Genomic DNA, 27,687 nt, shown 5'->3' with positions numbered 1-27,687 from the left:
AAATCTCTGCAAGCTATAAGACATACAGAAGACAGTTTAAGTAATTTCTATCATGTTGATTCATAGAGTGGCGTGGTTTTTATTCATATGGGACATACACATCTGTAAGTATTGATCGTATTAAATCAATCCGATTTAAAACTCTATTGTAATATATATGTATAAAAGCAAAGTGGATGTCGTTTTTATGTGTTACTCAAAACTTTAAGATGCAGAATGATTGCTCTTGACAACATGTGCTTTCCACTCTCATTCTAACGGGATAAATAGAGACATATTAATAATCGCGTAAAAAATAACATGACAGAAAACTGACCTAGGCTGACCTCGACCCTATATAAACTATACGTTTTTTAGTGGTTGAATTAGATCGACCTCTTGCATATGCGTCAGAAACTTCTTATTTGGTAAGAAGATAGCTCTGGTGCTGTAGGCACTTGGAAAATACCATATTCTCAGAATTTCAAGATAAGGGGTTGAAATTGACCTGCTTAACTGCTCATTTATACATATTAAAGAAACGTCAATGTGTCCTTTGGATAAAATAAAAAGTCGTTTAAATTTATACTGAAGACATAAATAATAACTCATAATTAATATTTCATTAATCGAAGATGGAAAGAAGCAACTACGTCACAGATAAACAATACCTTAATTAGTACGTTTGTTTCTTATTTTGAAGGCATACTGGTATTTACATTTTAATAGCATTGCAACGTTAAAGAGTTTATTATATACATAGCATAAATTAGAAAAAAAAAAAAAAATGTTAACAGTTTCGACCATAAGTCTTCTACTGTTAACTATATTGGAATACTTATTCTTCCCAAACTTTCAAGTAGTTGTATAATGAAATTTAAAAAAAAATATTACTGTGATTTGTATAGGGTGTTTAAATTGTTTTAATTCGTAAAACTCATACTATCTAGAAAATCTAGATAACTAATAACAACTACGCTATAATTTGTTGGCGAAATGAAGTCAATATCGTCGGGTGCTGGTTGGGGCACTTGCCAGCACCACTGACGCTTAAAATTTGGTAGGCACTCGCATCCGGCAAAAAGAACACTGGAAAAAATATTGGTCAGAATCAAGGCCCTAGCTGATGGATACCAGAAAAAACAGCATATCTGGGGGAAATAGTTTCATCGGTCAAAGATGACTAGTAGTATTTTTTCTCTATATAATCATTGTAATTTATATGAAAAACAGATGATAATTTTCAAAAGAATTTTATGGTACATACCATCGGTATACCTGGCTATGCTTAAGCAGTCACATCTTAGCAAAACACTCGGACACATGGGAAAGCTGTCGGTTAGATTCAAGGCCCTCGCACGGGCTAAACATTTATATATATATTTTTAAAAAGCTGGACGACCCCTTGAGCTGTATCTTGAGATCGTAGACTAACAGAAAAAAAAGTCTTCCCATTGGGAAAAACCTCAAAAAATATGTTACAAAAAAAAGAGACTCTATTTCAATGTATAATCTAAGCAATTTATGTGACAAAAAATAAAGATTTGGATAAGGATTTTAGGGTACTTAGGCTCTGTACATTTGGCTAATTTTGTGCATGCACCTTGTTAAATTGGAGAACTGTCGGTTAGACGTAAGGCCCTCTCGGAGGGCTAAATAGTGACCGCGAGTGAAATTCTTCTCATATGTGTTATGTGGTCGTAAACCGACCCGGGTGTTAACACACACACACACACAAATTAGGTCCCATAGATCTGACAAGACGCCGTATTTTCTTTATAAACATAGCATTTTTTTTAAAAAAGTTAAACAAAGACAACGCTATTCGGTTAATGTAAAATGTAGGTTAATGTAAATGTAGGTAAAATGTAAATGTAGGCAAAATAGACATTTCATCCAAGGTTCTTTTATACCTTTGCATACACTTTATTATTTACTTAATAGGTTTAAAGTTTTTAGATGAGATATATAAAAAGACATTTATTAATGAAGGTCTGTATCTTCTCTGTGCTTGCTTTGGAGCCTCTGCTCCATGTCTCTGCTCCATACAGCAAAACTGAATTGACATTTTAATTTAGTATCCTAATTTTGTCGTGTTGGAGATAGAATTTTTCCATATGGCAAAATATGAACCGTGAAATCAGAAACGTGAAAGCGTAGCGGGCTCTATTAACTTTTGATCGTATGTCTTCCTCTATGACTTTCAGTCTGTTATTACTTGGACCTATTGGTTATTATTGATTCTCATTACTTCTCTCTTTGCTTTAATGATCATAAGACTCCTGCGCGCTGTGATATGACGCCTAACGCATAAACGTTTTCTTGTCTGTCTGTTTGGTTGGTCTGGTCTGGTCTGGTCTGTCTGTCTGTCTGTCTGTCTGTCTGTCTGTCAGTCAGTCAGTCAGTCAGTCTGTCTGTCTGTCTGTCTTTCTGTCTGTCTGTCTGTCTCTCCGTCCGTCCGTCCGTCCGTCTGTCCGTCAGTCTGTCTGTCTGTCTGTCTGTCTGTCTGTCTGTCTGTCTGTCTGTCTGTCTGTCAGTCAGTCAGTCTGTCTGTCTGTCTGTCTTTCTGTCTGTCTGTCTGTCTCTCCGTCCGTCCGTCCGTCCGTCCGTCTGTCCGTCAGTCTGTCCGTCTGTCTGTCTGTCTGTCTGTCTGTCTGTCTGTCTGTCTGTCTGTCTGTCTGTCAGTCTGTCCGTCTGTCTGTCTGTCTGTCTGTCTGTCTGTCTGTCTGTCTGTCTGTCTGTCTGTCTGTCTGTCTGTCCGTCTGTCCGTCTGTCCGTCTGTCCGTCTGTCCGTCTGTCCGTCTGTCCGTCTGTCCGTCTGTCCGTCTGTCCGTCTGTCCGTCTGTCCGTCTGTCCGTCCGTCCGTCCGTCTGTCTGGCTGTCTGTCTGTCTGTCTGTCTGTCTGTCTGTCTGTCTGTCTGTCTGTCTGTCTGTCTGTCTGTCTGTCTGTCTGTCTGTCTGTCTGTCTGTCTGTCTGTCTGTCTGTCTGTCTGTCTGTCTGTCTGTCTGTCTGTCTGTCTGTCTGTCTGTCTGTCTGTCTGTCTGTCTGTCTGTCTGTCTGTCTGTCTGTCTGTCTGTCTGTCTGTCTGTCTGTCTGACTGTCCGTCTGTCTGTCTGTCTGTCTGTCTGTTTGTCTGTCTGTACGTGAACACAATAATATGAGTACCGTGTTAGTTATGTAGAAGAAATATTTATCGATGATACGGTAAACAGAAGTGGTAATTTCTTTTGGTTTCTCAAAAGCTAACACGTAAGTGAGGTAGACGAAATGTTTTTTGTAAATAATATATTGATTATATCAAGTTTTGAGTGATTACCTATAAACGTTACTCTTTTTTTTGTGGGAGCACGTCTACTTACGTGTTTTATCATTTAGGTAAACAGATTTTCATATATTAGTATAAGATCTTAAACTTGAATTACTTGCTTTTTTTGACTGTACTTCGATATCCGCAATAGGTATTTTACTGTATTTCTGGTTTATAAAATATTGATAAGATGAATTCCGTTTTAGGTGATTAAGTGCATAGGTATAAGATCTTATTCACTGGTTTCTGTCAAATGTTTTTGGAAAAACACACATACATCTCTCTCTCTCTCTCTCTCTCTCTCTCTCTCTCTCTCTCTCTCTCTCTCACTCTCTCTCTCTCTCTCTCTTATGCGCCAGACACATAGGTATCTTTAATAATTGACAAAAGAGTAATATCAATGACTCTTTTATCCCGACCCTGAATGTTATCAAGTAGTAAACACGGAATGAGTAAGAGAGAAGACCTGTCGTTGGAGTAGTCTTGTATGAATAATAAAATACTGAAGTTTACTTAAAGAAGTCTCCTGTTTATTATAAACGATAGGACAAAGTTGTAACCCATTTTTTTTGTTTCTATACAGTTAATTATACGGTTAATTAATTTGTTGCTAGTAAAATTGTTTTTTATTTAAAAGCTGGTTCTGAAACATCTGATGAGCTGATTGTAAGCCCAAGCAACGTACAGGATGGAGGAACTTTTACTGTGACATGTGACGCGTCACGTGCTGGTGTTCCAACAACTGTCACTACTATAACACAACTATGTATTTCGTGGAAGCATAGATTTTATGACGATCATTCAAGTTATGCAACATATTACACTTATAAAAACCCTAACAATAATTCGGTGAGAATTTTTATCTTTAGTGTATCATCTAGTACTAGTTAAATTTGTTACCTTTAGTAAAAGAAAATATACTGTTGTCGAAAAATACCAATAACGTATTGTTGACAAATGTGAATACCCCTTACATTAATAAGTGGGTTTTAGTTTACATAATTATGCAGATTGTTTTATGTTTCATTGTATGGTAGATTTACACAATAATCACTAATCGAAAAGGCAGTCTGAAATTTAATGTCAAAATGTAATACAAATCAACTGATGAAATTTACTTTTATTTAATTAATCTATTGAAGCTCCAGTATGAGCAACCGACTGCAGTTAAACTTCTTTAATGCAACTTTTATTAACTATTCAACTGTTTTTAATTCAAAATTGGAAACTTCATGGGGTCACCAAATCTTGTAGGCCTATTATCGAACATTTCTCTCCACTCAATTATTCAAGACATTTCAAAAATTGATACTAACATGATTTGGCGGGAAAATCATTTTACAACTTAAGTTTAAGTTTAAATAAAATTTTGCTCGACTATTCGTTTAATTCGTTAATTCGTTTAATTCCGGTAAGAGTGATCGAAATTTCGCTCGTAATTTTCACACCGATGACGGACGAAGTAATTATATAGAAACATTTTAAACATGAGCAATCAAGTAAAATAAAAGTTTGTAAAAAGATATGATTAAAACATTGTAAATCAAATGAATTCATTATTTTATTTTTATTTTCTGTTTTTTCCTTTGATTGAATAATAAGGTAGAGATGCAGTAGCGTACGCAGGGGGGAGCCATTTTCAGCAAAGTAGCGCCTTTTTGGAAAATTTTAAACAATGATATTTGCTAAAAAAATATTTTTGGTCGGCACATCTATGTAAATCACAAGATTTCTTTTCATGCAGCAATTAAGCATTATTGTACTAGTCTAGTAGTGTCTAAGTTTACAACACTTACTAACAGCTGCATCAGTTTGCCATTCTAAAAATAACCATTACGATGCATTGCAATGTTTAAAAAACCTCTACGGTAGTACCACTTTGCAAGAGGGGTGTTAAGTTTAAGGCAACTGTATAATGTATTTGCTTACGAATAATTGAATTAGAAAATGTTATACATAAAACTTTACACATAATTACTTTATATATACAGTTTGAATTGTTTGATTAATTTAAAAAACATTACAATACAGAAACAAATACAACTGATGGTGACACCTCAATTTATGGTGGGGAAATTTTGACAAGGTCAACTACGTCATCACGATGAAGTAGTAGTATTCTTACAGTTTGGGCGATAGTGATTACGATTACAAATTATATGAAACAGTTACAACCCCCTTACCCCCTTCCCCATGGACCCCTCTGTAAAAAATATTGTCATAATACCACTGCTACTTATTTAAATCTATTTCTGTAATATATATTTGTGTAACATATATTTGTGTAATATATATGTATGTTTAAAACAGTCATATCAAAACTGACACTATGTTCACTCTGAGTTGGTTATCTTCCCCCCCCCCCTCCACACACACACACCTCACCACCACAATTGTGTAGAGCGACATTAATGTCACACCTAGGTATACACTGGGTTGGATAATTGACCTAAAGTGAACGAACAGTGGTGAATGAAGTTGAACCCACCCCCCTCCCCCCAACCCACCCCGAACTGATCTGTTAAGTACATGTAGAAAAAACGCGTAATGATGTACCAAAGTACCATGCCGCCAGAAAATTAGCTTTTGAAACGTAAAACTCTGTGAATATTGTTTTTGCAATTACCAGTAAAAAGGTGTGTGATCAATACAGTGATCTAACCCATACCTATCACTATGTTAAAAATGATCTTTAAAGAACACAAAGAAGCAGTAGTTAATTATAAAAAATATATGATCTGAACTAAAAGACCGATATAGTTAAATGTAGGCTGTTATTCCGAATGTTTTTCTATTACATTGAAAAGCGTGGTTTTATACCAACTCTGATTTTAAAAACTTTCATTATGTTGTACTACTTTAGCATTTATGATGAAGATATATTAAATTTTCATTATAGACAAAATCATTTTGTAAATATGAAAAATGTTAAACAATTTCATTATTATGTAAGAATTTTTTTTTACAAGAATTACAAAACAGATTGTGTTACGTTCATTGTTTTGGATTGTAGTAATATATATTTTAATCTATATATATATATATACATATATATATATATATATATATATATATATATATATATATATATATATATATATTGTTTAGATTATTGATACAATTTTTGTTTTGTCGGCCTACATTGTGTGTTTTTTCTTATTTCTTCAGAGTGCTACTTTCAATTTATTTTACATCATAGCGAAGTAATGACATAGAGCTAGTAATTATATATATATATATATATATATATATATATATATATATATATATATATATATATATAATACACGATATAGTACGTGTTAAAATTCGGCGCCTTTTTTTGCTCTTTTCGCTCTTCCTACAACGAAAACCTGGATACGCCTCTGTAGAGGTGGGCTATATTAATTTTAATAGACTGATAGAATATCGCGCAAGCACGTTGAAATTTTCCTGGATGATTAAATCGATGTGCTGACAAAAATAGTTAAATCCAACTTTAAAGAGACGCGGTTAGTCAAATTTTGTGTATTTTTACTACTCAATATAATTTTAAGGCTGTCTTTTGAAGTGCGTTATACTGAAGATGATACGTGCATCTTGTTTTCAACGAAGTAAAGGCATTCAAAGATGGCTAATTTGTAGTCATAATAAAGACAGGATCTGGCATAGTTAGAAAAACAACTTCCGAAATTTATGTATTTAAAGAAAAGTGGTCGGATGTCAGTTTGGGCATTTGTCGGCGCCGCAGTCGCTTCAAATTATACAGGCTTCCGCATCTGGCACTTTGGACACGGAGGAAAATAGCGGTCCGGCTCCAGGCTTTCATCGATGACTAAAAAATGACTGACCGCGACTGACCGGCGGCTTATACCAGTTTTTATAAACAGTTTTTGCTTGACTATATCGCCCCATATATTCGAAAGGAACGTGTAATATCTGTGAGATTTCGTTAAAGAGATCAAAGCTGACCTGTCACTGTAATTTATGTGAAAACAGGATAATTTTCAAAAAGATTTTACGGTACTTAAGCTCCGTACTTCTGGCTAATTTTTTGCATGCACCTCAGTAAATTAGACAAATGGCAAATCTTTCGGTCAGACTCTATGCCCTTGTCGACGTCATAGTAATAAATTATTTATTATAAACTATTTAAGATTCAGTGTATGGTCCGTCTGGTCCTAGAACTTTATTTTTACAGAATTTAAACATAATTTTTTCAAGTGTTTAAATGTTATACACTTTGATATTCACATAAATAAAAATAAAAATTAAGAGCCAACGCTCTCAAAAACGTTCGACCGGACTTCTCTCCTCCCCCAACCTAGTTTAAACCCGTGCTTCGTGTGGATATGGATATTACTTTATGATCCCTGCATTTTGGCTAATATTATTAGGCGTGCGCGCCCAAAGAGAGCCTTTCCAGCATTAAAAATTCACCCAAAAAAAAATCAAACAAATAGATCATACTCCATAACTTACAATAAAACAATGCGATGCAAATAAATGTACGTCAAGTGATGTTTACTTTTATGGTTCTAAGAAAACACATTGGCAATGTAATTAGAATCAGCACCAAAGAGAGCCTTTCCAGCATTCTCTATAATTCTAATTTCACCATCTGTTTTAATAACACCAAAAAACAAAAACAAAAAATTGTGTTGAGAGAGCTTAGACTAATTAGAAAATAATATAAATAATCTAAACATTTTAAAATTTTAATTATGAACCACTTTTTCTAGAAATATAAACGAAAATGATATTTGACATTGTTCCTATTAATATGTTTTAGGAATGTGCGTGTATTTAATATTTTCTTTACGTTATGCAAAAGAGTTAAAACAGTGGCATCTATAACATCACTTTATGTCATTATATAAACAAACCCTACTCCATGGTGCTGTTTACCTTTATGGTTCCAAATTCTATAGCGATGACGGAAGGAAGGGAGGACTGACACACTACCAGCCCGCTTATATATATATATATATATATATATATATATATATATATATATATATATACTTGATATTCAAGTCTTTGAAAATGTAAAAAACTATATAGTAAATAATTATTATTTGGTTTTTTTAATTTTTGAAGTAAAAATTAGTAACAGCAGGACTGTTATGAATTTAGCTGTTTTAAAGATGAAGCAAAAGCCGCATGAACACATTAAATATCCGATCGCACAACAGAAGTATTAAGTTTGTTACAGTATTAATGTTAAATCGATACAGTTAGTGTTTAATTAAAAACTGTGTTAAATTTAGAATTGTCCATTATTAGTATAGTGGTTATGTGTGGGATAAATATTTTATAAAATACTTTAAGCAAAGATAGACATAATGGTAAGATTCGACTACGCCGACCCCTTTCAGATTTGTTAACTCTTTCGGTTTTACAAAAAATAAAGACAGCATTTATATCTATATTTATTTACCTGACATATCCTGGCTTTTCTGTCTCTAGACAGAAAAATTTAAAAAAAAAAACCGTTTTAATAACAAGCTTTTATGTAATTAATAATGCACTAAAAAGTAGAAAATAAATTATACACTACTGTTTAAATCACTATAAAGAAAAGCGAAGGCCACTTTAGTATCTATTGGATACCTTTACTGATCTTTATAGTGATTTCAAATAGTAGTAAATAATTCATTTTGTACTTTTTAGTGCATTATTCATTACATAAAAGCTTTTTATTAAAACGTTTTTTATGAAAAATTTTTTTTTAGTAGTTTACATGTTTTTATTTACAATAGAGTTACGTGACTAATCAATGCTTGTAATTAAAATGTTTTTCGTTTTTATGAAATTGTTTTTGTACTTTACAAGTTTTTATTTACAATAGAGTTATATTGCGCAGCTATTGAAGGTGATTACGCGCTTTTGCCGCGATGACGCGTGTTGATAGAACTACCTACTAATTTGGTCAAATTTTTAATTAATTTATAAAAAAATAATCAGGCGACCAATCAAGTAAAATAGAATGTCACGATGCATTGTCTTCATGTCTTGACACATGTACCAATTACGAGTCGTATCTGTCAGTTAGAAGTGTTCAAAATTTCGCTCCGGCGTAAGTTAAATAAAAGCTTGTAAAGAGAGCGCCATATGTCTTTAATTTGACATTTGAACGTGCGGAGGTCACATTTAACTCGACCACTATGTCGGCAGGGTAACGAGACAAATGATCTCAGACAAAATATCCTAGACTAAATTTCTCAGGGACAAATGATCTCACGACATTTGATCTCAGGACAGCTGATGTGAAGGACTTATGATCTCACAGACAAAAGATATAAGAATATTGTTGGATATTTTGTCTGAGATTTTGCAGCCATCAATGTTATACAATGACCAACAGCTGTGTACAAATCAATAGCGCGTAACAGTTTATTTTATACCCTTCAGTACTCTATTGATTCGCCAGTGGCATTATTTAGACCGGGAGCCGGACGTTTTCCCGAAAGACACTTGCCCGAACATTTTTCGGGCAAACGACCTTCGGGCAAGAGGCATTAGGACATTTGTCGCATTCGGGCAAGTGGCATATATTCGGGCATTTGTCGCATTCGGGCAAATGTCCATTCGTGCATTTGTCAAATTCGGGCAAGTGTCCATTCGGGAAATCGGCCTTCGGGCAAACGGCATTCGGGCAAGTGTCTTTCGGGAATTTGTCGTAGACCCATTTAGACCCAGGTGCGGGTAATACGTATTATTTGGTAATATTTTGTCTTTTTTTTTGGTAATTACACATTAATCATTGCATTTTGTGTCTGGTTTACAAAATTGATTGCTTTAAAGTAAAAAAATGTTTTCGACATTAATTTATTTTTCCTTAGAGGATATAAATTATCCTCTTTTCCCTCCTCATTATGGCAGAAAATCTGAACCACAGATAAACAAAATACCGACAGTTATTACCAAAATTGAACTAAGTGTGTATATGCACATAATGTGTGTGTGTGTGTGTGTGTTTGTCTTTCATATCCCAGGTAAAAGTCAACTTTTGATCAGTATCTTTCCAACATTAGTCACTCTTTCCTATAGCTAACAGTGATTTATGTATTGGCCGGATCTCTTAAGAAATTTAGCGATGTACGTTTATGAAAAAAAAACCAGTATGTTACAAAATGGCTTCTTAAAACATTTTGCGCTCTTCCTAAAAGTTGCCACATTATAGTTTGTGTAAACATATTTCTACAGTATCCGCCAGATACATCTCCTCCAAGGAACTGGACTTTTAATTTCTCTGGAAGCCAACAAGGAACATCAGATATACCAAACAACAGGAACACAATGAAAATAGAAATCATGGTCTACGATGCTGCATGTACAGATTTTGGCTATTATTCTTGTAATGCTACATACATGGATCTAAATAATAATATCGAAACGTCAAAATATCAGCAACAATATCTTTCCATACGCAGTAAGATCTTAAAGATTATATATATTTTACAAGATTTCAATACATGGTTTCTCCAATATTTTTGTTTAGATTGAAAACATAATGGGCTGAGGTTGATCATGATTGTTAATTATAGAATATTTGATATTTAAAGTTTCTCATTGCAACCGTCCAAAGAAATTTGTTTAGTATTTTAATTAAAATTAAAGTATAAAACTATGTCCAAATTCGTTGATACTTTTGTTAATTAGAAAAAAAAACGAGTTTAGTTACAATTTAAAGTACAGTAAATGATGCATATTTAATTTATAGGTTCTTTATTTTTTAAGCAAATAAAATAGGCTTGGCGTACATGAGTTTAAATCCGCAGAACCAGGAGGGATACGGTATATATGAGTCATTCAATCCTGTAGGATCTTATGTTACACTAAAATGTACAGTATGGGTGAGTATTTTTATAATCTGCACTAACCTCATATTTTCTATTTTTACTTCATCATTTAATTTTAAATATAAAAGGAACCACCATACAGGAAGGAAGGGAGGCGCCGGCCGTTTAGGGAACCCACAGAGTTTATATTAAAATTATTTAAAAAAATCAAACCTTATTTTTTATGCATTTTTTTGCCATGTTTTTTTTTTTGTTTTTGTAAAACAAGTTAATTAAAAAGTCTAGTGACAATTTTAGCGCAATTTCCTTATGTTATCTAAAAATAGCTCTGTCGTAGCGTAAATCAAGAGCAGGGTTAGTAAAACCATTGGTTAGTTATTAAAACGTTTTTTTATTAATTTTTTTCCCAGTATTTTACATATTTTATTTACAATAGAGTTACATGACTAATAAGCAATGCGCGCCTAGCTACTGAACGTGATGACGGAGCCATTGAACGTGATGGCGCAGCTATTGAACGTGATGACGCGTGTGATGTGGTTGGAAAAAATGCCTACTAATTCGGTCCAAATTTTAATTAATTAAAAAAAACTGTTTGTGACCAAACGAAAGGATATTTTTGAAAACTTTCTTCGGCAATATTGTTCTAAATTATAGCAGAAATCGATTGGTAAATTTTTCAAGTCGCTAAGTGGTCTGGTTGCCGAGATATGAGAAAAAACTGCATTTTTTTCGAGTTGTTTTGGCTTTTCCGGGAAATCCATGAAAGAAACCCGGAATTTTTTTAGCCTATGTTCATCCTCGCAACTTGCTTAACATAATTGCTTTTGGAACCAGTCATCGATATTGCTTCGTTGAGGAGGAGATACGACTTAAAGCTGCGGACATACATTCATCCATCCATCCATCCATCCATTCATTCATACATTCATACATCCAGAAATGACGGGTTAATAAACGCAATTCTCCAGAATGGAAATTGCGCTAAAAAAAACATTTCTTTTTTTACAGTCAGTATTCCTTTTTCTTGAGTAAAACATACAAAACAAAGCGAGAATGATGTCGCCTAAACGTTCTCGAATATTCTTAGATAATACTAATGGCAATGACAACTCTAGAGCAGTCGGGATATAGCCTTTTTTTTAAAATTGAAATTTCGCTGCGGTTGCCGGGAGGGGTCATTACGCCTCTGAATCAAATGGACAGCAAATATTCTGTGTATAATAGTGCGGAACATTAGTTTTTATTTACAATGACAGAGTAATCACATTAAAAATAAATTCACATGCGCTTTATGTAAAATCGGAAATAGGGGAAAGTACTACTTCCAGTCGAAGAAAAATACTCAAAATTTGCTGGTAAACAGACAATTAGATCTATTACTTATATGTAAAAAATCTTCTATCAGAAATAGTACTCAAGATATAGGCTTTTGAAAATGCAAAAGTAGAAAAAATTGGGTGAAAACATAAATCGCAATAATTTGTACTGGATTGTTGTTATAACTGTGTAAATTTGATAAAAAGAATATAAAGCTGAAATTTCGTCGACCTAGTTGTAAAGGTGCTTAAGTTATTGTGGTCACAGACACATAGACACACAGACAAACACAAAGACACAGACAAGATTTCAATATCTTTCTTCCAACAAAGGGAGGTCTAAAACGTCGAGATTTACACGTATACAATACTTCCTCTATACTCCATATATGAGAAAGTATAAAAAAAAAGCGATTAAATGACCTGAGTAGTGTAAAAGATAGGCAAACTTTCATAAGACTTTCGCAATAAACCGAATAGTAATCCCTGCCAATTTTTCCCAGTGGTGTAATAATAGTTCGCCCGTACCTCGAAAAGGTGGGAAATGGTCTGGCAAACAAATTACTGAGCCCAAATACTGTTGTCAATCGTATTAATTTTGAAGATGTTATAATTTTTTCTTCTTTAAAAAAAAACAAAACAACAATGTGGCGACTTTTTTCCTACAATCAAACAAAAGCGGGAAAATTAAATTGTAAAATTTTTGTTTACCATATTGTTTGAACTACTTTGCTGTATTTTACTAGAATTTAAACATTATATTTAACCAGTAATATCGATTTTATGTACGCTTACCTGTTTACGCTTAGACTCCAAATGTGACAGTAAACGTGTACACTTTAACCTATGTCCATAGAACGTTTCGGTGAGAAATGTAGTGGTCAACATCCCATAATCGGCATTAATGGTGATTACGTAGGGTTAGCATGGTAGGGCCGGTAAAGCTCAGGGTTGCTGAATCGAAAACCCACGAATGCATACCATATAGGAGAAAAAATCATGAAACGCAAAAAGGCAAAAATTAGTTTCAACGGCCTTTATGGCGATAAAATATTGACACTTAATACTGAATTGTGTTGTAGGAAATCACTTCCAACTTTACTACTATGAAGGAAAAAGTAATGACCGATGTTAAGTATTTCGGCGTTTTGTTTTCTATTCTGAGCTCATTTCACAGCTCCCCCCCTCCCCATCCATTTCCTACGCCTCAACCCACAGCATCATAATTAGCGAATATATTTATGAATCGTTTTTGAAACTACCAAACAATAGATACAGCACTTCAGCAAGTGTTTTTTTATAGTTTAACTAACCTAATTCACAACCAAAGAAGGTAACACTGTTATTACAAGTGTTAATCATTAGTAACTAATAAATGTAAATCTACACACGCGAAAAACATCTACATTAGTAATAAATGTAATAATTTCCAGTTAAGCCTAAGGGGTCATCCAAAAATGACGATTTTTTTGACGATTTTTACCCCCCCCCCCCTCCCCTCAGTCAGACGTCGTCACAAAAAGACAGAACCTCCCCGTAAAATGACGTCACACCACAGGCTACAACCCCCCCCCCCCCTCAAAATTGCAGTTGGAATTTTTTTAAACAGCTATATTTTTCCGAAATCTTGTCAGAATACTGTTAAAATAGAGTTATTTAATCAATTGTTATTACAATTTATTAAAACTTTTTTCTAAAACGTAAAATAACGTCTAAAATTCGTATTCTAACATTTCTTTTTATAATGTAAAAGTGTGACGTCGCACCATCTGAACCCCCCCTCCCCCTCATCACACACCGTCATAAAATTACGCACCCCCCTCCCCCCTATGATTGTGACGTCATATTATAGGTGGGGCAAAGTATAAAATATTTTGCGCCCAAAAATTATTTCAATCTCTATGAATTGGTGTAGTATATTGCTGAGCTGTGGTGGTTCAGAATCTAACGTAAATATCTGTTAAACAAGTGGAGCGTTGCCGCAATTACTGTGACACTCGCTATGATAAAATTGTATTTACTAATTAGCTAAATACATGCTTAAAACCATCCATCCATCCATCCATCCATCCACCCATCCACCCATCCACCCATCCACCCATCCATCCATCCATCCATCCATCCATCCATCCATCCATCCATCCATCCATCCATCCATCCATCCATCCATCCATCCATCCATCCATCCATCCATCCATCCATCCATCCATCCATCCATCCATCCATCCATCCATCCATCCATCCATCCATCCATCCATCCATCCATCCATCCATCCATCCATCCATCCATCCATCCATCCATCCATCCATCCATCCATCCATCCATCCATCCATCCATCCATCCATCCATCCATCCATCCATCCATCCATCCATCCATCCATCCATCCATCCATCCATCCATCCATCCATCCATCCATCCATCCATCCATCCATCCATCCATCCATCCATCCATCCATCCATCCATCCATCCATCCATCCATCCATCCATCCATCCATCCATCCATCCATCCATCCATCCATCCATCCATCCATCCATCCATCCATCCATCCATCCATCCATCCATCCATCCATCCATCCATCCATCCATCCATCCATCCATCCATCCATCCATCCATCCATCCATCCATCCATCCATCCATCCATCCATCCATCCATCCATCCATCCATCCATCCATCCATCCATCCATCCATCCATCCATCCATCCATCCATCCATCCATCCATCCATCCATCCATCCATCCATCCATCCATCCATCCATCCATCCATCCATCCATCCATCCATCAATTTATTGATCCTTTTTGTCTTTATTCTTTTATTATCTGTTCATTGAATAACAGGGTCCTAAAGAATTGAGTATCAATTGGAAATTCGGCAACGCTGATTACGATATTAGACATTTTACACCATTGAATGGCACTGATGCTTTGATGTTTGGTGAAACTGATCCTTCATGTATGTTGTACATGTATAGGTCGGAAATCACGTTTCAAACAGAATATCGATATGACGGCTATATGTATGTGTGTGTTGTGACAACGAACAACAAAGAGTTAACTGTTGGAAACATGACGATATATACGACAAAGGGTAAGTACTATAACTTTAAATTTTTTAGTATGCTAATTTTTTTTAAGGTTGTGTTACAGACACTGATTATAAAACATAATACAATATTCTTATTACAATAATTCTCCTAATAAATACAAATAACAACCTATATTTAGCACTTGTTGTGTCAAAGAGGAATGGGAATTTTTATTTTTTTATTGTGTATAAAGAATCATTAGAACTATCTAAAATATTCAATTCGAGCTGACCCGCGGCGTAGCATACGCCGATATTTAGTGACAGGTGAAGACTTCCTGAAAGACACTGTTGTCGGAATGCGGTGGGTGGGTACACACTGTTGCGCATGCCTGGAGAAAGAGGGAGGAGGCGGGAGGAGGATCAGAGAGTAGGCGTGCGTACTAGGTGTCCTGCATGGTTGGGAAACAGATTTATATATATCTATATACTACTAAAACTCAAGTTTGTCTACATGTTTGAATATTAATTTTTATTTGATTTTTTTTTTGTCCGCAAGGTTATAGCAGAGAATCTGCACAATTTTTGTTTTTAGACAGACTGTTAATCACACATTTATTTAAAGACGTTTTTTAATGTATAGATTTATTCTTTGGTAGATTAACCACATTAATTATAAAAGTTCAGAAAAATGACTTTACTTAAAGTGAATAGTGACGTTACATGAGTTATTTACATTTTACAACAATAATGGTGGCTTCCATCGAAGATTTTGTTTCCCATTCAAAAATACAACGCATTATATAGCTAATTTTCTGTCGGCTATAGCTTTAACGATACGTCCGTTTGCTATTTCTATTACATTCCAACGCTAATATCATTTTTCAACAGTTCTTTTCATTTAAGTATACAATACAAAGTATCTAAAGATCAGCTGTCAAAGGAAATTATTTATAGATCTAGACCTAGAATCTAGGTGAAACCAAATTTAATTAGTTAAAAATAAAAACCATTTTAAAATCAGAATACATTTTTGAGCCTCTTTATTAAACTATTTTAGTCCTTAAATATTTAATATTATTATATTTAAATCTTTGTTTGTTTAGCTATGGAATGGCTAATTTAAGAACAAAATTCAATTTGAAAGACACTAGATCTAGGGCCTGTTCGCGTAAATCATGTTTCTTAAGCAAGCTCAAACTATTAATATAAAATACAAAAAAAAAATACCAACGACGTCACGAGTCTAGACAGCTAAGTTGATAGTGTATTAGGTTTCCATGCGGGTTGCACGGGTTCTAGACACATCATGTCAAAGTTAAAAAAAATAATTAATGTTTTTTTAGATGTGAATGATAAAGTTGCCTATCGGGACTTGGCGGGATACAGGCTAATTTCGTCCTCAGCATATGAAGGGATTGTGTGGTCAGAGACATGCTCGGCCAGAATAGTTTTTTTAAACGATAAAAACATTTTGTCTGAGACTTGGCGGGAAACTGGGCAGGTGAAGTAGAGTTGAGTTGGTAACTTGTGACGTCAGTATATAAAGTGTGTGGTCAGACCCATGCTCAGCCGAAATCGGTGTTTTTAAAAGATAAAAAACTCTTTTTGAATGTGGGGTCTGGTTATTTTGTGATGATAATTGACAGACGTGATGTCATTTATGGATGACCCCCGAAACCCACAGTTATCTAACTAGATAACAGTTAGTCTAGTATATAGATAATATTTCCTTTAAGATTGTAGAAAATAAGTGATGCGGTCCAATGCACTGAGGACACAATTTGTTACAGCACAATGTACAGCACAATGTCAAATTGCGTTTAAGCAATAGTTCGATTACATAGACCCTATTATCAAACACTAGTTTTTTAAAACTGTTTCAGCTATTGTTAATCCAACTGTGATCCAGGAAGGAAAAAAATTTACTGTGATATGTGATGCATCACGAGCTGGTGTACCAACAACTGTTTCCTCTATTGATTCGTTGTCGATTGATTGGTCAAACGGGACAGGAGATCCAGTAACGTTTGCTAGTAACCAAATCCATTCACTGCCTTACGATGTTTCGGTAAGAATTATAAACGAACGTAAGAGGATATTTAATTTTAAAATGCACGTATAAATAAGTACTAATTATATATGGTTATCGAACCGGTGACACATACATAAGTGTTAATTAGTTATTTTATTCAACTTGCATTCGAAAGGTTGTTGCTCTACCTTTTAATATTTAAGAAATTAAGAATATCTGCAAATATTTTAATATTGTTTAATCTAATGTAACACAGGCTCAGTATGGATGACGAGCCGACCCGCTGCGTATCATACGCCGCTATTTAGTTGTTTTTTTTTTCTACTTTTCAGTCATTTATAATTTGTGAATTCGACAGTACCAATGATGCCATTGAAAATATTTGCTTAAAAACACTACCCCCCCCCCCCCCCCCACGTGAAAGCAGCCTCCTCTTAGTTACCTCCTCTAAGTTTAAAATAGTTTCAAACTAAATTATCTGCCCCTAATAGCCGTCACCAAACCCGTCCCTATGATTGTAAAATGTAAACATAGTGAACACCGCTCACCAGATCATGTGGGGGTGGGGTGGGGGTGGTAGTGATAGTGATAGAGAGGAAGAGAGGGGACTGCAAAGGCGCGCTTGCAGCTTGTTTTCTAACTGATTCCAGAAGAGAATTATATATATAGATATTACTGATTAAGGTGTAGTGTATAAGGGCTGGCCTTGAGATATAACACACAACAAAATGACGCTTTTGTTGTTAGATCCTGGCTTTATTGTAATTACGTATACGGCTAGTCATGAACATATACGGCTAATAGCGCTAAAACAAATGTAACAACAATAGATTACATCTCTGAAGATACTACCACGTGTAGGCTATCATAAATATACGGGTGTCATAAAATAGATTACAGCCAGTACACAATATTACCAACAAGTATTATAATGATAAATACTTATCCTAACTAGCAGGAATAATACAAACAAGTAATCTAAATAAGATACTTTTTATACCTAGTATAATAAATAAACCGGGAGTGATAAAACAGATAGTTACCTCACAAGTTTAAGACAGTTACAAATACTATGGACGTTTCGATCCAAGGTCTTCGTCAGCACACAACATTGTGGTCACAGATTAGACAGAAAAGAGAAACAGTAACACATTTTGGGACTTAGCTCGATAGTGAAAACACGCCTTGTCTAAATGCCACGATATCCAAAAGAAAAGACGCGTGAAAAGGGACGCTTGGACACCGTATAGAGGTGGGGTTGGGAGCGTGGTGTATGGAGGAGGGGGGTGGTTAGGTGAAAGATACATGTTCATTCAAACCATCGAGAGCCCGGGTGACAAATGTAAGTATTAGTCGCGTTTCAGTGTTTAGGCGGTTTTTCAAGAGTCGAGTGTGTGTTTGGACGTCGGCTAAAGCCGGGAGACTGGCTTACCAAACCTCTTGGGTTCGATGAAACCCACTGTTCCACAATCGTTTGATTTTCTACTTTTTATTTGTTTCGTCTTCCTAAGGAGCATAGGGGTAGGCAACACTTTGTCAACTCACTTGATTTTTATGAAGATAGAACCCTAGTAATTCAGCCTCCCCCTTCTCTATTTCAAACTATTTCCTTCATGACTTGTTTGGTCTTTTTCTCTTCCTCTTTCCCAGTGGACTTCCTACAAGCACCTACTTTGACTTTGACTTAGTCCTCTTTGCTCCTTATGGAACATAGGGCCTCCACCATTTCTTTCCATTTTTTCCTATCCCCGGCTATTAATTTTGTCATCTCCCAAGACATCCCTGTTGGCGTCAGTTCTTCAAGAAGACTCCGCCTCTTGGTACAAGCACCTACATAGTGATGTTATTTTTTGTCTTTCTCATATTGTGTCCTAACCACCACCTTTTCAATCTCCACTGTCTGTAGCTTAACTCCGAGCCATACAGTAATAGAGACTTCATATTTAGCCGTAGATGCTGCTTGAAATTTTTGACAATGCGTTTGACTTCCACATTGGTTTAGAATGTTAATACGCATTATTAAATATTTTTTTAAATTTCGAAAGGGCGGCGCCACGAGAGGGTGCGATTTTTCACTATACACACGCACAGTTTATATGGAGAACTCAAATCTAAAAGTAAAGTCACACTTCTAAAAATAACTTTGTTAGGCGAGGAAATCATTCTGTACAGTTTCGTCATCTTGTGAATGTTAAAAAAAATAACTTTTTGTAAGTCGAGGAACCATCGAAAGAGTTTCGTCACTTTACGAATGATGCAATTAGTATCTATCCTTTAGAAGATCCAATCAGAAATTGAGATCGAGCATCTAATAATACACCACTAGTAACGCTAACAAGTTGCATCATTCATTTTGATGTATGAAACTTAGAGAAGCTGATTAGAACACTCCAGGGTAGGTTTCTGTAAAACATTTTTTTTTTTAAATTTCGCAAGGGTGGCTACCCGAGAGGGTGCGATGCTGCTCTACATACGGTATATTAAAAACAAATGAAAGTCAGATGCTGTTCGACACCTATCAACCGAGTTCTCTAAGACTTTAAAGAGTTGATCAGAATAGTTGCGGGAAGGTTTCTGTTACTAATAAACATTTGATATGAGGAGGGTGTGATGGTTTTTTTATATATAACTATTCTCTATATTCAAATCTACTACTATTCATACGGCAACTATTATACTTTTGAGGAGGACGGGAATCACTCTTATGTTCCGCAGACACTAATTGACAATGCCAACAACTTCGTTTACGAAATAACATGAACTTTATTAACACACACTTATTGATCATTTGCACAATATCAAAGAATACGTCCGTCTTCTACTATATCTAACCCCCAACTAACTTCACTGCTGCGTCTTACGTCATCGGTACATTGTCGCGTCATGCTCACGTCACACTCGCGCCTCAAATATTTTATTGAACACGCGCACAATACTCTCGAGCCAAATCGTCTACCGTCAAGTTCGCACCGTCCTTAGCAACCTCTACTAGTATAGTCTAATGCTATATATCTACTCTATGACAGAGGGTGCGATTTTCGTCAACACACTATTTGACGCCCAGATTTTCAGAGCACTTGGCAACCATTAATCGTTCGTCCTGCATAGAGTGTAAGGGATACTACTATATTCAGCTTTAAAACTTCAAAAGGCGCAATCGCCGGCGCCCCGGGTTCCCTTGCGAACACTACGGCGCCTCTTCGGTAGTGTAATCGGGGGCGCCCGAGAGCGCCCCTTCAAATCCCTGACACATTGGCGGTAACCGAAGTGTGTTCTACCTCATTATTTCGGTGAGCGATTAACATTTACATGCGGTAGTGTAGGTAAACCTGTGTCCCTATATTTATGATCCAAGCGCAGGCATTGTTTATATTTAAATAACTCACTTTTAGAAAACAAGGTCACGCGTCTAAGAATATAGGATTAGTAACGCATGGATGAAACCCTTCTTATATATTTCGTCGGACTTTCTACTGTTCCCGCGGCAACGCGCGGGGACCGGTACGCTAGTATATTTATAAAAAGCAATGTATGTGTGTGTCTGTTTGTTTGTTTGTCTGTCTGTCTTTTATACATAAATACACCTCTAATCACATCGCCGTGAAACTTTGGGAGGTTGTTGAGAATATTTCTGGGGAAGCTTCTGCGAAAAAAAAAATCAAATTCATAGGGTCGGCGCCCCGGCAGGGCGCGATTTCTTTTTTCTCTATATACGGTATAAAAAAATAAAAATCGATTGTGGTTTCACACCGTTCATCCGAGCGCTATTAAACTTTGGTGAGTTCATTAAAACACTCCAGGTGAGATTTTCGTAAAAAAATCTTTTATAATTTCGCAAGGGTGGCGTCTCGGGAGGTTGCGATATTTCTCTACATGCGATATATAAAATTAATAAAAGAGAATTGCAGTGACGCTGTTCACACGATCGGCATGAAACTTTGGGAAGGTGTTGAGCATAAAACTGGAGAGGTTTCTGCGTAAAAATTATTTTCAAATTCGAAGGGGTGGCGCCACGGCAGGGCGCGATTTGTTTTTGTTTTTTCTCTTGGTACGGTATATAAAAATGAACGTCGATTGCAGTTTGACACCATTCATCCAATCGCCATGAAACTTTGGTGAGTTGATTAGACCACTGCAGGGGAAGGTTGGGCAAAAAATCTTTTTTTTTAATTTTGCAAGGGGCGGCGTCACGGTAGGGTGCAATGTTTCTCTATATACTGTATATAAAACGTAAAAGTCGAATGTGGTTTGACAACGCTCATCTGATCGCCATAAAACTTTGGGGAGTTGATTGGAACACTCAGGGGAGATTGCTGTAAAACAATCTTTTCTTAATTTCGCAAGGGTAACGCTACGGAAGTCATGTGCGGTTCGATACCTTTCATCTGAGTGCTATAAAATTTTAAGGAGTTGCTGAGAATACTCCCAAAAAGGTTTCTGTTAACATGGAGTGTGCAATTTTCGTCCATACACAATTTGGCGCCCAGAGTTCCATAGCAGCTATGTTAGCACTTGGCATCAGTTAATCGTGCGTCCTGCATAGCGGGTAAGGTATACTACTCTATTCAGCGTTAAAACTATAACAGGCGCTGGCGCCCCGGAGATTGTACGACCCGAAGCGCCAAGGGTTCCCCTGCGAGCATTATGGCACCTCAGCGGTAGTGTAATCCGTGAGCGCCCCTCTACATCGATGACGCATGGGCGGTCACCCAAGTGTGTTCTACCTCATTATTTTGATGACTGATTAATGTACACTCACACCCACACACACACACACACACACACACACACATATATATATATATATATATATATATATATATATATATATATATATATATATATATATATATATATATATATATATACATACATATATATATATATCTATATATATAATTCTCTTCTTCGAGCCGTTTTAAAACAAGCTGCAAACGCGCCTTGCAATCCCCTCTCTTCCTCACTAGGCATAAATCAACCTCCCCCACCCCCGCATGGTCTGATGAGCTGTAGTTCACTCTAAATGTTTACATTTTACAATCGGGTTTAGTGACGGCTATTAGGGGCAGATAATTTATTTTGAAACTATTCTAAACTAAGAGAAGGCTACTTTTACGGGTGGGGGGGGGGAGGAGAGTTTTAGTGTTTTAAAGCAAATATTTTTAAGTGGCAGCATTGGTACTGTCGAATTCACAAATTATGAATTACTGAAAAGTAGAAAATAAAACAACTAAATAGCGGCGTATGATACGCTGCGGGTCGGCTCGTATATATATATATGATATTTTTTTAAAATTACCTACTGTTTTTTACATTATTTGCTGTTACCCCGCTGGTCGTTCTCAGAAGTTATGGTGCGTTTTGTACGCGAGTACGTTTTTTTTTTTTTTTAAATATAACTCATAAGGCGCTGGTAAGTGGAGATAAATAGTGACCTCCTTTTCAAGGACTTTGTAGTCGATCGGCATTTGATTCAAATTTGGCTATAATACTACATCTTATCCATATTCTATCGCACTCTTTAAATACGACTGGTCAGCCTTGACCGCTTTACCCATATTTACCAATGTTTCCTATATATCACACGCGTTTTCTGGCATCCAAAGATATTGACCTACGAATTCACAAGCGCTCAAAGGGTTCAAGAGATAGCCCTGGGTGTATAATTGCACCCAGCCGTGGCAGCGGCGAATACGCCACATTCCGTTTAGTGAACGGCTATATCGCCCCATTGTATCCATTGGCTATCGCACTGTTTATAACGAACGTAGGCTCCATAGTGCTCACGTGATAGCGCCAAAATGGAACCTTACGGGGCGCCAACGAACTCACCTGATTCAATTTAGTTAGCAACTCTAGCGCCCTTTTTACAAGCTTTTTTTTAACTCACTGCCTCTGTCGTCAATCGTCAGTCTAGATCGAAACGCCCGAGCGAAACTACTGGCACTTCTAATTGACAGATACGGTTCATAGTTGACACTTGGGTCAAAACATGAAGACAATACAACATGACTTTAAATTTGACTTTATTGGGTAACTAAATAATTTTTCATGAATTAATTAAAATTTTGTCCAAATTAGTAGACTTATTATACACGCATCATCACGTTCATTTGGTGCGCAATCGTTTTTAGTCATGCAATTCTATTGTAAATATAAAACATTTAAAGTACTGAATTTTTTTGTTGTTGTAAAAAATGTTTTAATAACAGCTTTTATGTAATACTGCACTAAAAAGTAAAAAAATAAATTATACACTACTATTTAGATAACTTTAAAGAAAAGCGTGGATATCTTCCTAAATATTAGTAAAGGTAACCAAATGATACAGGAATTTTTACTATTGATTTGAATATTTTATTGTAAACCTTAGATGTGTAAAGCACTCGTAATAGTATATTTAAATTTGCTTGATTTTAAAATACACACAAGCATTACTAGAAGTTAAAATTAAATTAAGGGAGATTCTGATTTTTATAAAGCAACTCTATTGAGTCGTATAAAAATGTTGTTTTTTTCACGGTAAGTAGTATAGACAAGTCACTAATTTTGTTTTTTGTTTTTCTATTACTTTTAGTTTTTGCCAGAAAAAAAGAACTGGAGTTTTGCATTCTTTAGAGGTCTAAATGACACATCAAACTGGAATACGATGAAAATAAAAATCCTGGTAGAAGAAGCTAAATGTTCAGATGCTGGCTTGTATTTGTGTACCGCGAACAAATATTATACATACAATAATAGTTTTTCACTATCACGGAATCAAAGCGTCATAAGTTTGAGTAAGATGTCATTAAATCTGTAGAAATCTTGTAGTAAATATGGTCTTAAAATATGAAAATATTAAACTTAAGTTGAGTCTTACTTCTTTTTGTAGCACAAATGCTTAAATACCTAGTAGGTTTGTATTAACCTGTTGGTGTGTTTTTTAAATGACTAAATATATATTTAATATACGGTTTGCTTGAAGGATGTACATAGGTAAGCTATAAAAAAACCTATTTCTTTTCTTTTCGAAAACGGCAATGGTAATTACAGCGATATAATTTATCTATCTTATATATACTACAAAAACTCAAGTTTGTTTACAAGTTTGTATAATTATTTGTTTTTTTTATCTGTTTGGTTACATGAGAGAACCTGCATTTGTGTAAATATGTAAAATGCGTATTTATGTAGTGAATATTGTTCTTTGTTACCTAACTTTTAATCACAGATTTATTGAAAGACGAACATTAATTTGTATATATATATTCTTTGGTAGAAACACCACTTTAATTATAAAAGTTCAGAACAATTACTTTATTTATAGTGATGTCACACGATTCATTTACTTTTTTTACAATAATATGGCGGCTTCCATGGAAGATCATGTTGCCTTATTCAAAAGTTTCACGCATTGTAAGGCCGAATTTTCTGTCGTCTATAGTTTTAAAGATACGTCTGTTTGCTATTTTTATTATAAATTTTCAGTACGCTGGCAAGTTCATCGAATTAGACTAGATCTATACAATAAATGTATCTAGCCTAGACTTTAGCTAGATCTAGAATCTCTAGATTCTAGATTTACCGACAGCCCAAACCTAAATTAATCAGTTAGATAAAAAAAACACGATAAATAATTGCGTTTTTTTTAATTAAACTATTTTAGTCATTAGATATTTGATATAGATCTTTGCTTTTTAGCTTCAGTGATCATGTTATTCGAGAATACAAGCGATTTATCTATCTAGATTCTAAAACTAAAGTTACGGAAAAACGAATTAAGCCAGTAGTAGGTTCTAGATCTGGATCTAGCTCTTTCTAGATCTAGATCTAGAATAAATGCAAATAAGGAACACAAGCTTAAACGCAAAAATAAATGCAAATGCAAACATAAGCGGAAACAATAGCGGAAACAGAACGACACACGTAAAATTAGAGGACATTGAAGAATGGTATCTAAACTGTTAAAAATAATAATTAGTAAACAGTACATTTATTGTATTAATTAAATAAAGGTATTTAAAATACCTTTGTTTTAATTACTACATTGCAGCAGGGGCGGAATTACAGTGCCGCCAGATCCCGCAATGCGGGTGGGGGGGGGGGGGGCACTCCATTTAGGGGGCTCATAATAAAAAAAATTATAGTGAAAATAAGTAAATTTTCTTTCATTTTTGACTTGATGGTTGTTTTGTATTATCTTTATTCTATAGACACCACCCCACGCTCTTGTATATTCTTTTTCCCTTTGTTTTTAAATCACTGTGAAAGCCGAGTCTTTCTCCTACAATTACACTTATCAAAGATAAGCAATTGTTCAAACCACTTCCGTGACTTATTTCCTTTTTTTTAAATAGTGAAATAGGGGTGATCATAAGCTCCTTTTAATAGATATGTACTTAATAAATTAAAAAGCAATTACTTCTCTTAATTATTTGTTTATAAGCAATTACTAAAGAATGACATTGTATAAAAAGGAAATGTATTAAATCAATAATATTTAAAAATTAATAATTCAAATAAAAAAAAGCACATAAAAATAAACATAACACGAGACACTATTATTTATACAAAGCTTTCATGTTTTATATTATTTATACCGACTAGATGTTAAGAGGGCTTCTATCAGACATTAATTTAAACTGACTTTCACAAAACATAATAATGAACTTACACAAGGGGTCGGCAACCTGCGGCTTGCGAACTGCATGCGGCTCCTATGACATCCACATGCGGCTCTCCACCTCCTTGCACAATTATTTATAGTTATATAATTTCATTTTTACTGGACGGTGTGGTACGACTTTACCCTGTGTTCAGTGGGATAGAAGATAAGCCTGGTGAGAACCAAAGGATAGATGCGAACGATGCAAGCAATTCAAACCGATATCCAAGCCAGTTAGGAGGCGTTTGCCGTTTTGAGGCCTGAGTAGCTAATGGGAGACACCTCTTGAGCAGGTGATATCCGTAAAGAAAAAATAAAATAAAAATTAACAGCTTCTAAAGTAAATTGAGAATAATATTATTTGATTATTAAATTTTACTATTCTGGCGCAACATGTCTATGTTTTTGTTTGAATAAATATTAATATGATATTTAAAGCTATTTATTTTAAATAAAAAATCAACTCTATTAACCTAATCCTAATCAAATACCGAATACTGAACTAAATATGTTGTGGCTCTTTAAAAACTTGGAAAGTTTGTAAATTGTAACTTTTGGCTCTTGCGTATCAGTAGGTTGCCGACCCCTGACTTACACACATGACATGATGTTGAAATCATTTTTAATTGATGTTTTTCAAATCCCGAACAGGCCAGCAATGAGTATCCTATGTTCGTATTTTGTGATTTTATATATATATATATATATATATATATATATATATATATATATATATATATATATATATATATATATATATATATATTTAAAGACGTTACTTCATTTATTGATTTATTCATTGGTAAATTAACCACATTAATTATAAAAGTGTAGAAAAATGACTACTAAGAGTGAATAGTTACTTCACATAATTTATTTACTTTTTACAACAATGATGGCGACCTCCATCGAAGATTGTGTTTCCTATTCAAAAGTTTAATGCGTTCTAAAGCTAATTTTCTAATGTTCTGTCGGCTATGACTTTAACGATACGTCGGTTTGCTATTTTTATCACAAAACTAATTAAAAACAAACTAATTAAAAACAAACTAATTAAAAACAAACTAATTAAAAACAATCTAATTAAAAAACAAGCGAAAAAATCGACAGTAATGAGATTTTGAAGCAACAAATGGCGGGGCCTTATTTTAACCGTCACCCTCCCCCTTCGTATTTTACTATATATCATTGTCCCTCTCCCCCACCCCCTCCACCACCTGGTGGTGGGGTATTTTACTATATAACATGTCTAACCCTCACTCTCCGCCACCACCTGCACCACCGCCACCCCCTGGAGTATTTCACTCTATAACATGTTTCCTCCGCCACAGCCAACACCATGCGACTCAAAGGGGACCCGATAGACTACTCACTTATCTCTCTCTCAAAATATTTCCCGAGGCTAAGATATCAGTATCGTCAGCGATACATGGAGAATTTAATGATACGGTCTTCGTTGAAAATAATATGTTGAATGTATTAAATATATAAACTAAATTTTATTAAAAAAAAAGAAAACAAAAACACACATTCGAATGTAGGAATACATTATTAGTTATGTAACCGGAAAAGTGTTTATAATTATG

General features: G+C 35.0%; 1 protein-coding gene across 1 annotated transcript; it reads left to right on the top strand.

Annotated features, from left to right (window-relative positions):
• Nucleotides 1-24,256, top strand: LOC131944629 (uncharacterized). Its single transcript, XM_059305348.1, has 7 exons — nt 1-104; nt 3,925-4,136; nt 10,476-10,701; nt 11,010-11,125; nt 15,233-15,482; nt 17,306-17,490; nt 24,032-24,256. Exons 1-7 carry the CDS (start codon nt 53-55, stop codon nt 24,254-24,256), a joined length of 1,266 nt encoding a protein of 421 aa, XP_059161331.1. The 5' UTR covers nt 1-52.
• Nucleotides 24,257-27,687: the final 3,431 nt, after the last annotated feature.

The sequence above is a fragment of the Physella acuta genome, unplaced genomic scaffold (genome assembly GCF_028476545.2).
Source record: "Physella acuta isolate Inbredline_101_S28 unplaced genomic scaffold, ASM2847654v3 ptg000048l, whole genome shotgun sequence".
NCBI lineage: Eukaryota > Metazoa > Mollusca > Gastropoda > Physidae > Physella > Physella acuta.
This window is presented reverse-complemented; position numbering and strand designations above follow the sequence as displayed.

Excerpts from the sequence above, each read along its gene's own strand:
- LOC131944629 (XM_059305348.1), top strand. The coding sequence starts at position 53 with ATGTTGATTCATAGAGTGGCGTGGTTTTTATTCATATGGGACATACAC. Across the intron at positions 10,702-11,009 it reads ACAATATCTTTCCATACGCA|CAAATAAAATAGGCTTGGCG; the intron begins GTAAGATCTTAA and ends TTATTTTTTAAG. Across the intron at positions 11,126-15,232 it reads CACTAAAATGTACAGTATGG|GGTCCTAAAGAATTGAGTAT; the intron begins GTGAGTATTTTT and ends ATTGAATAACAG.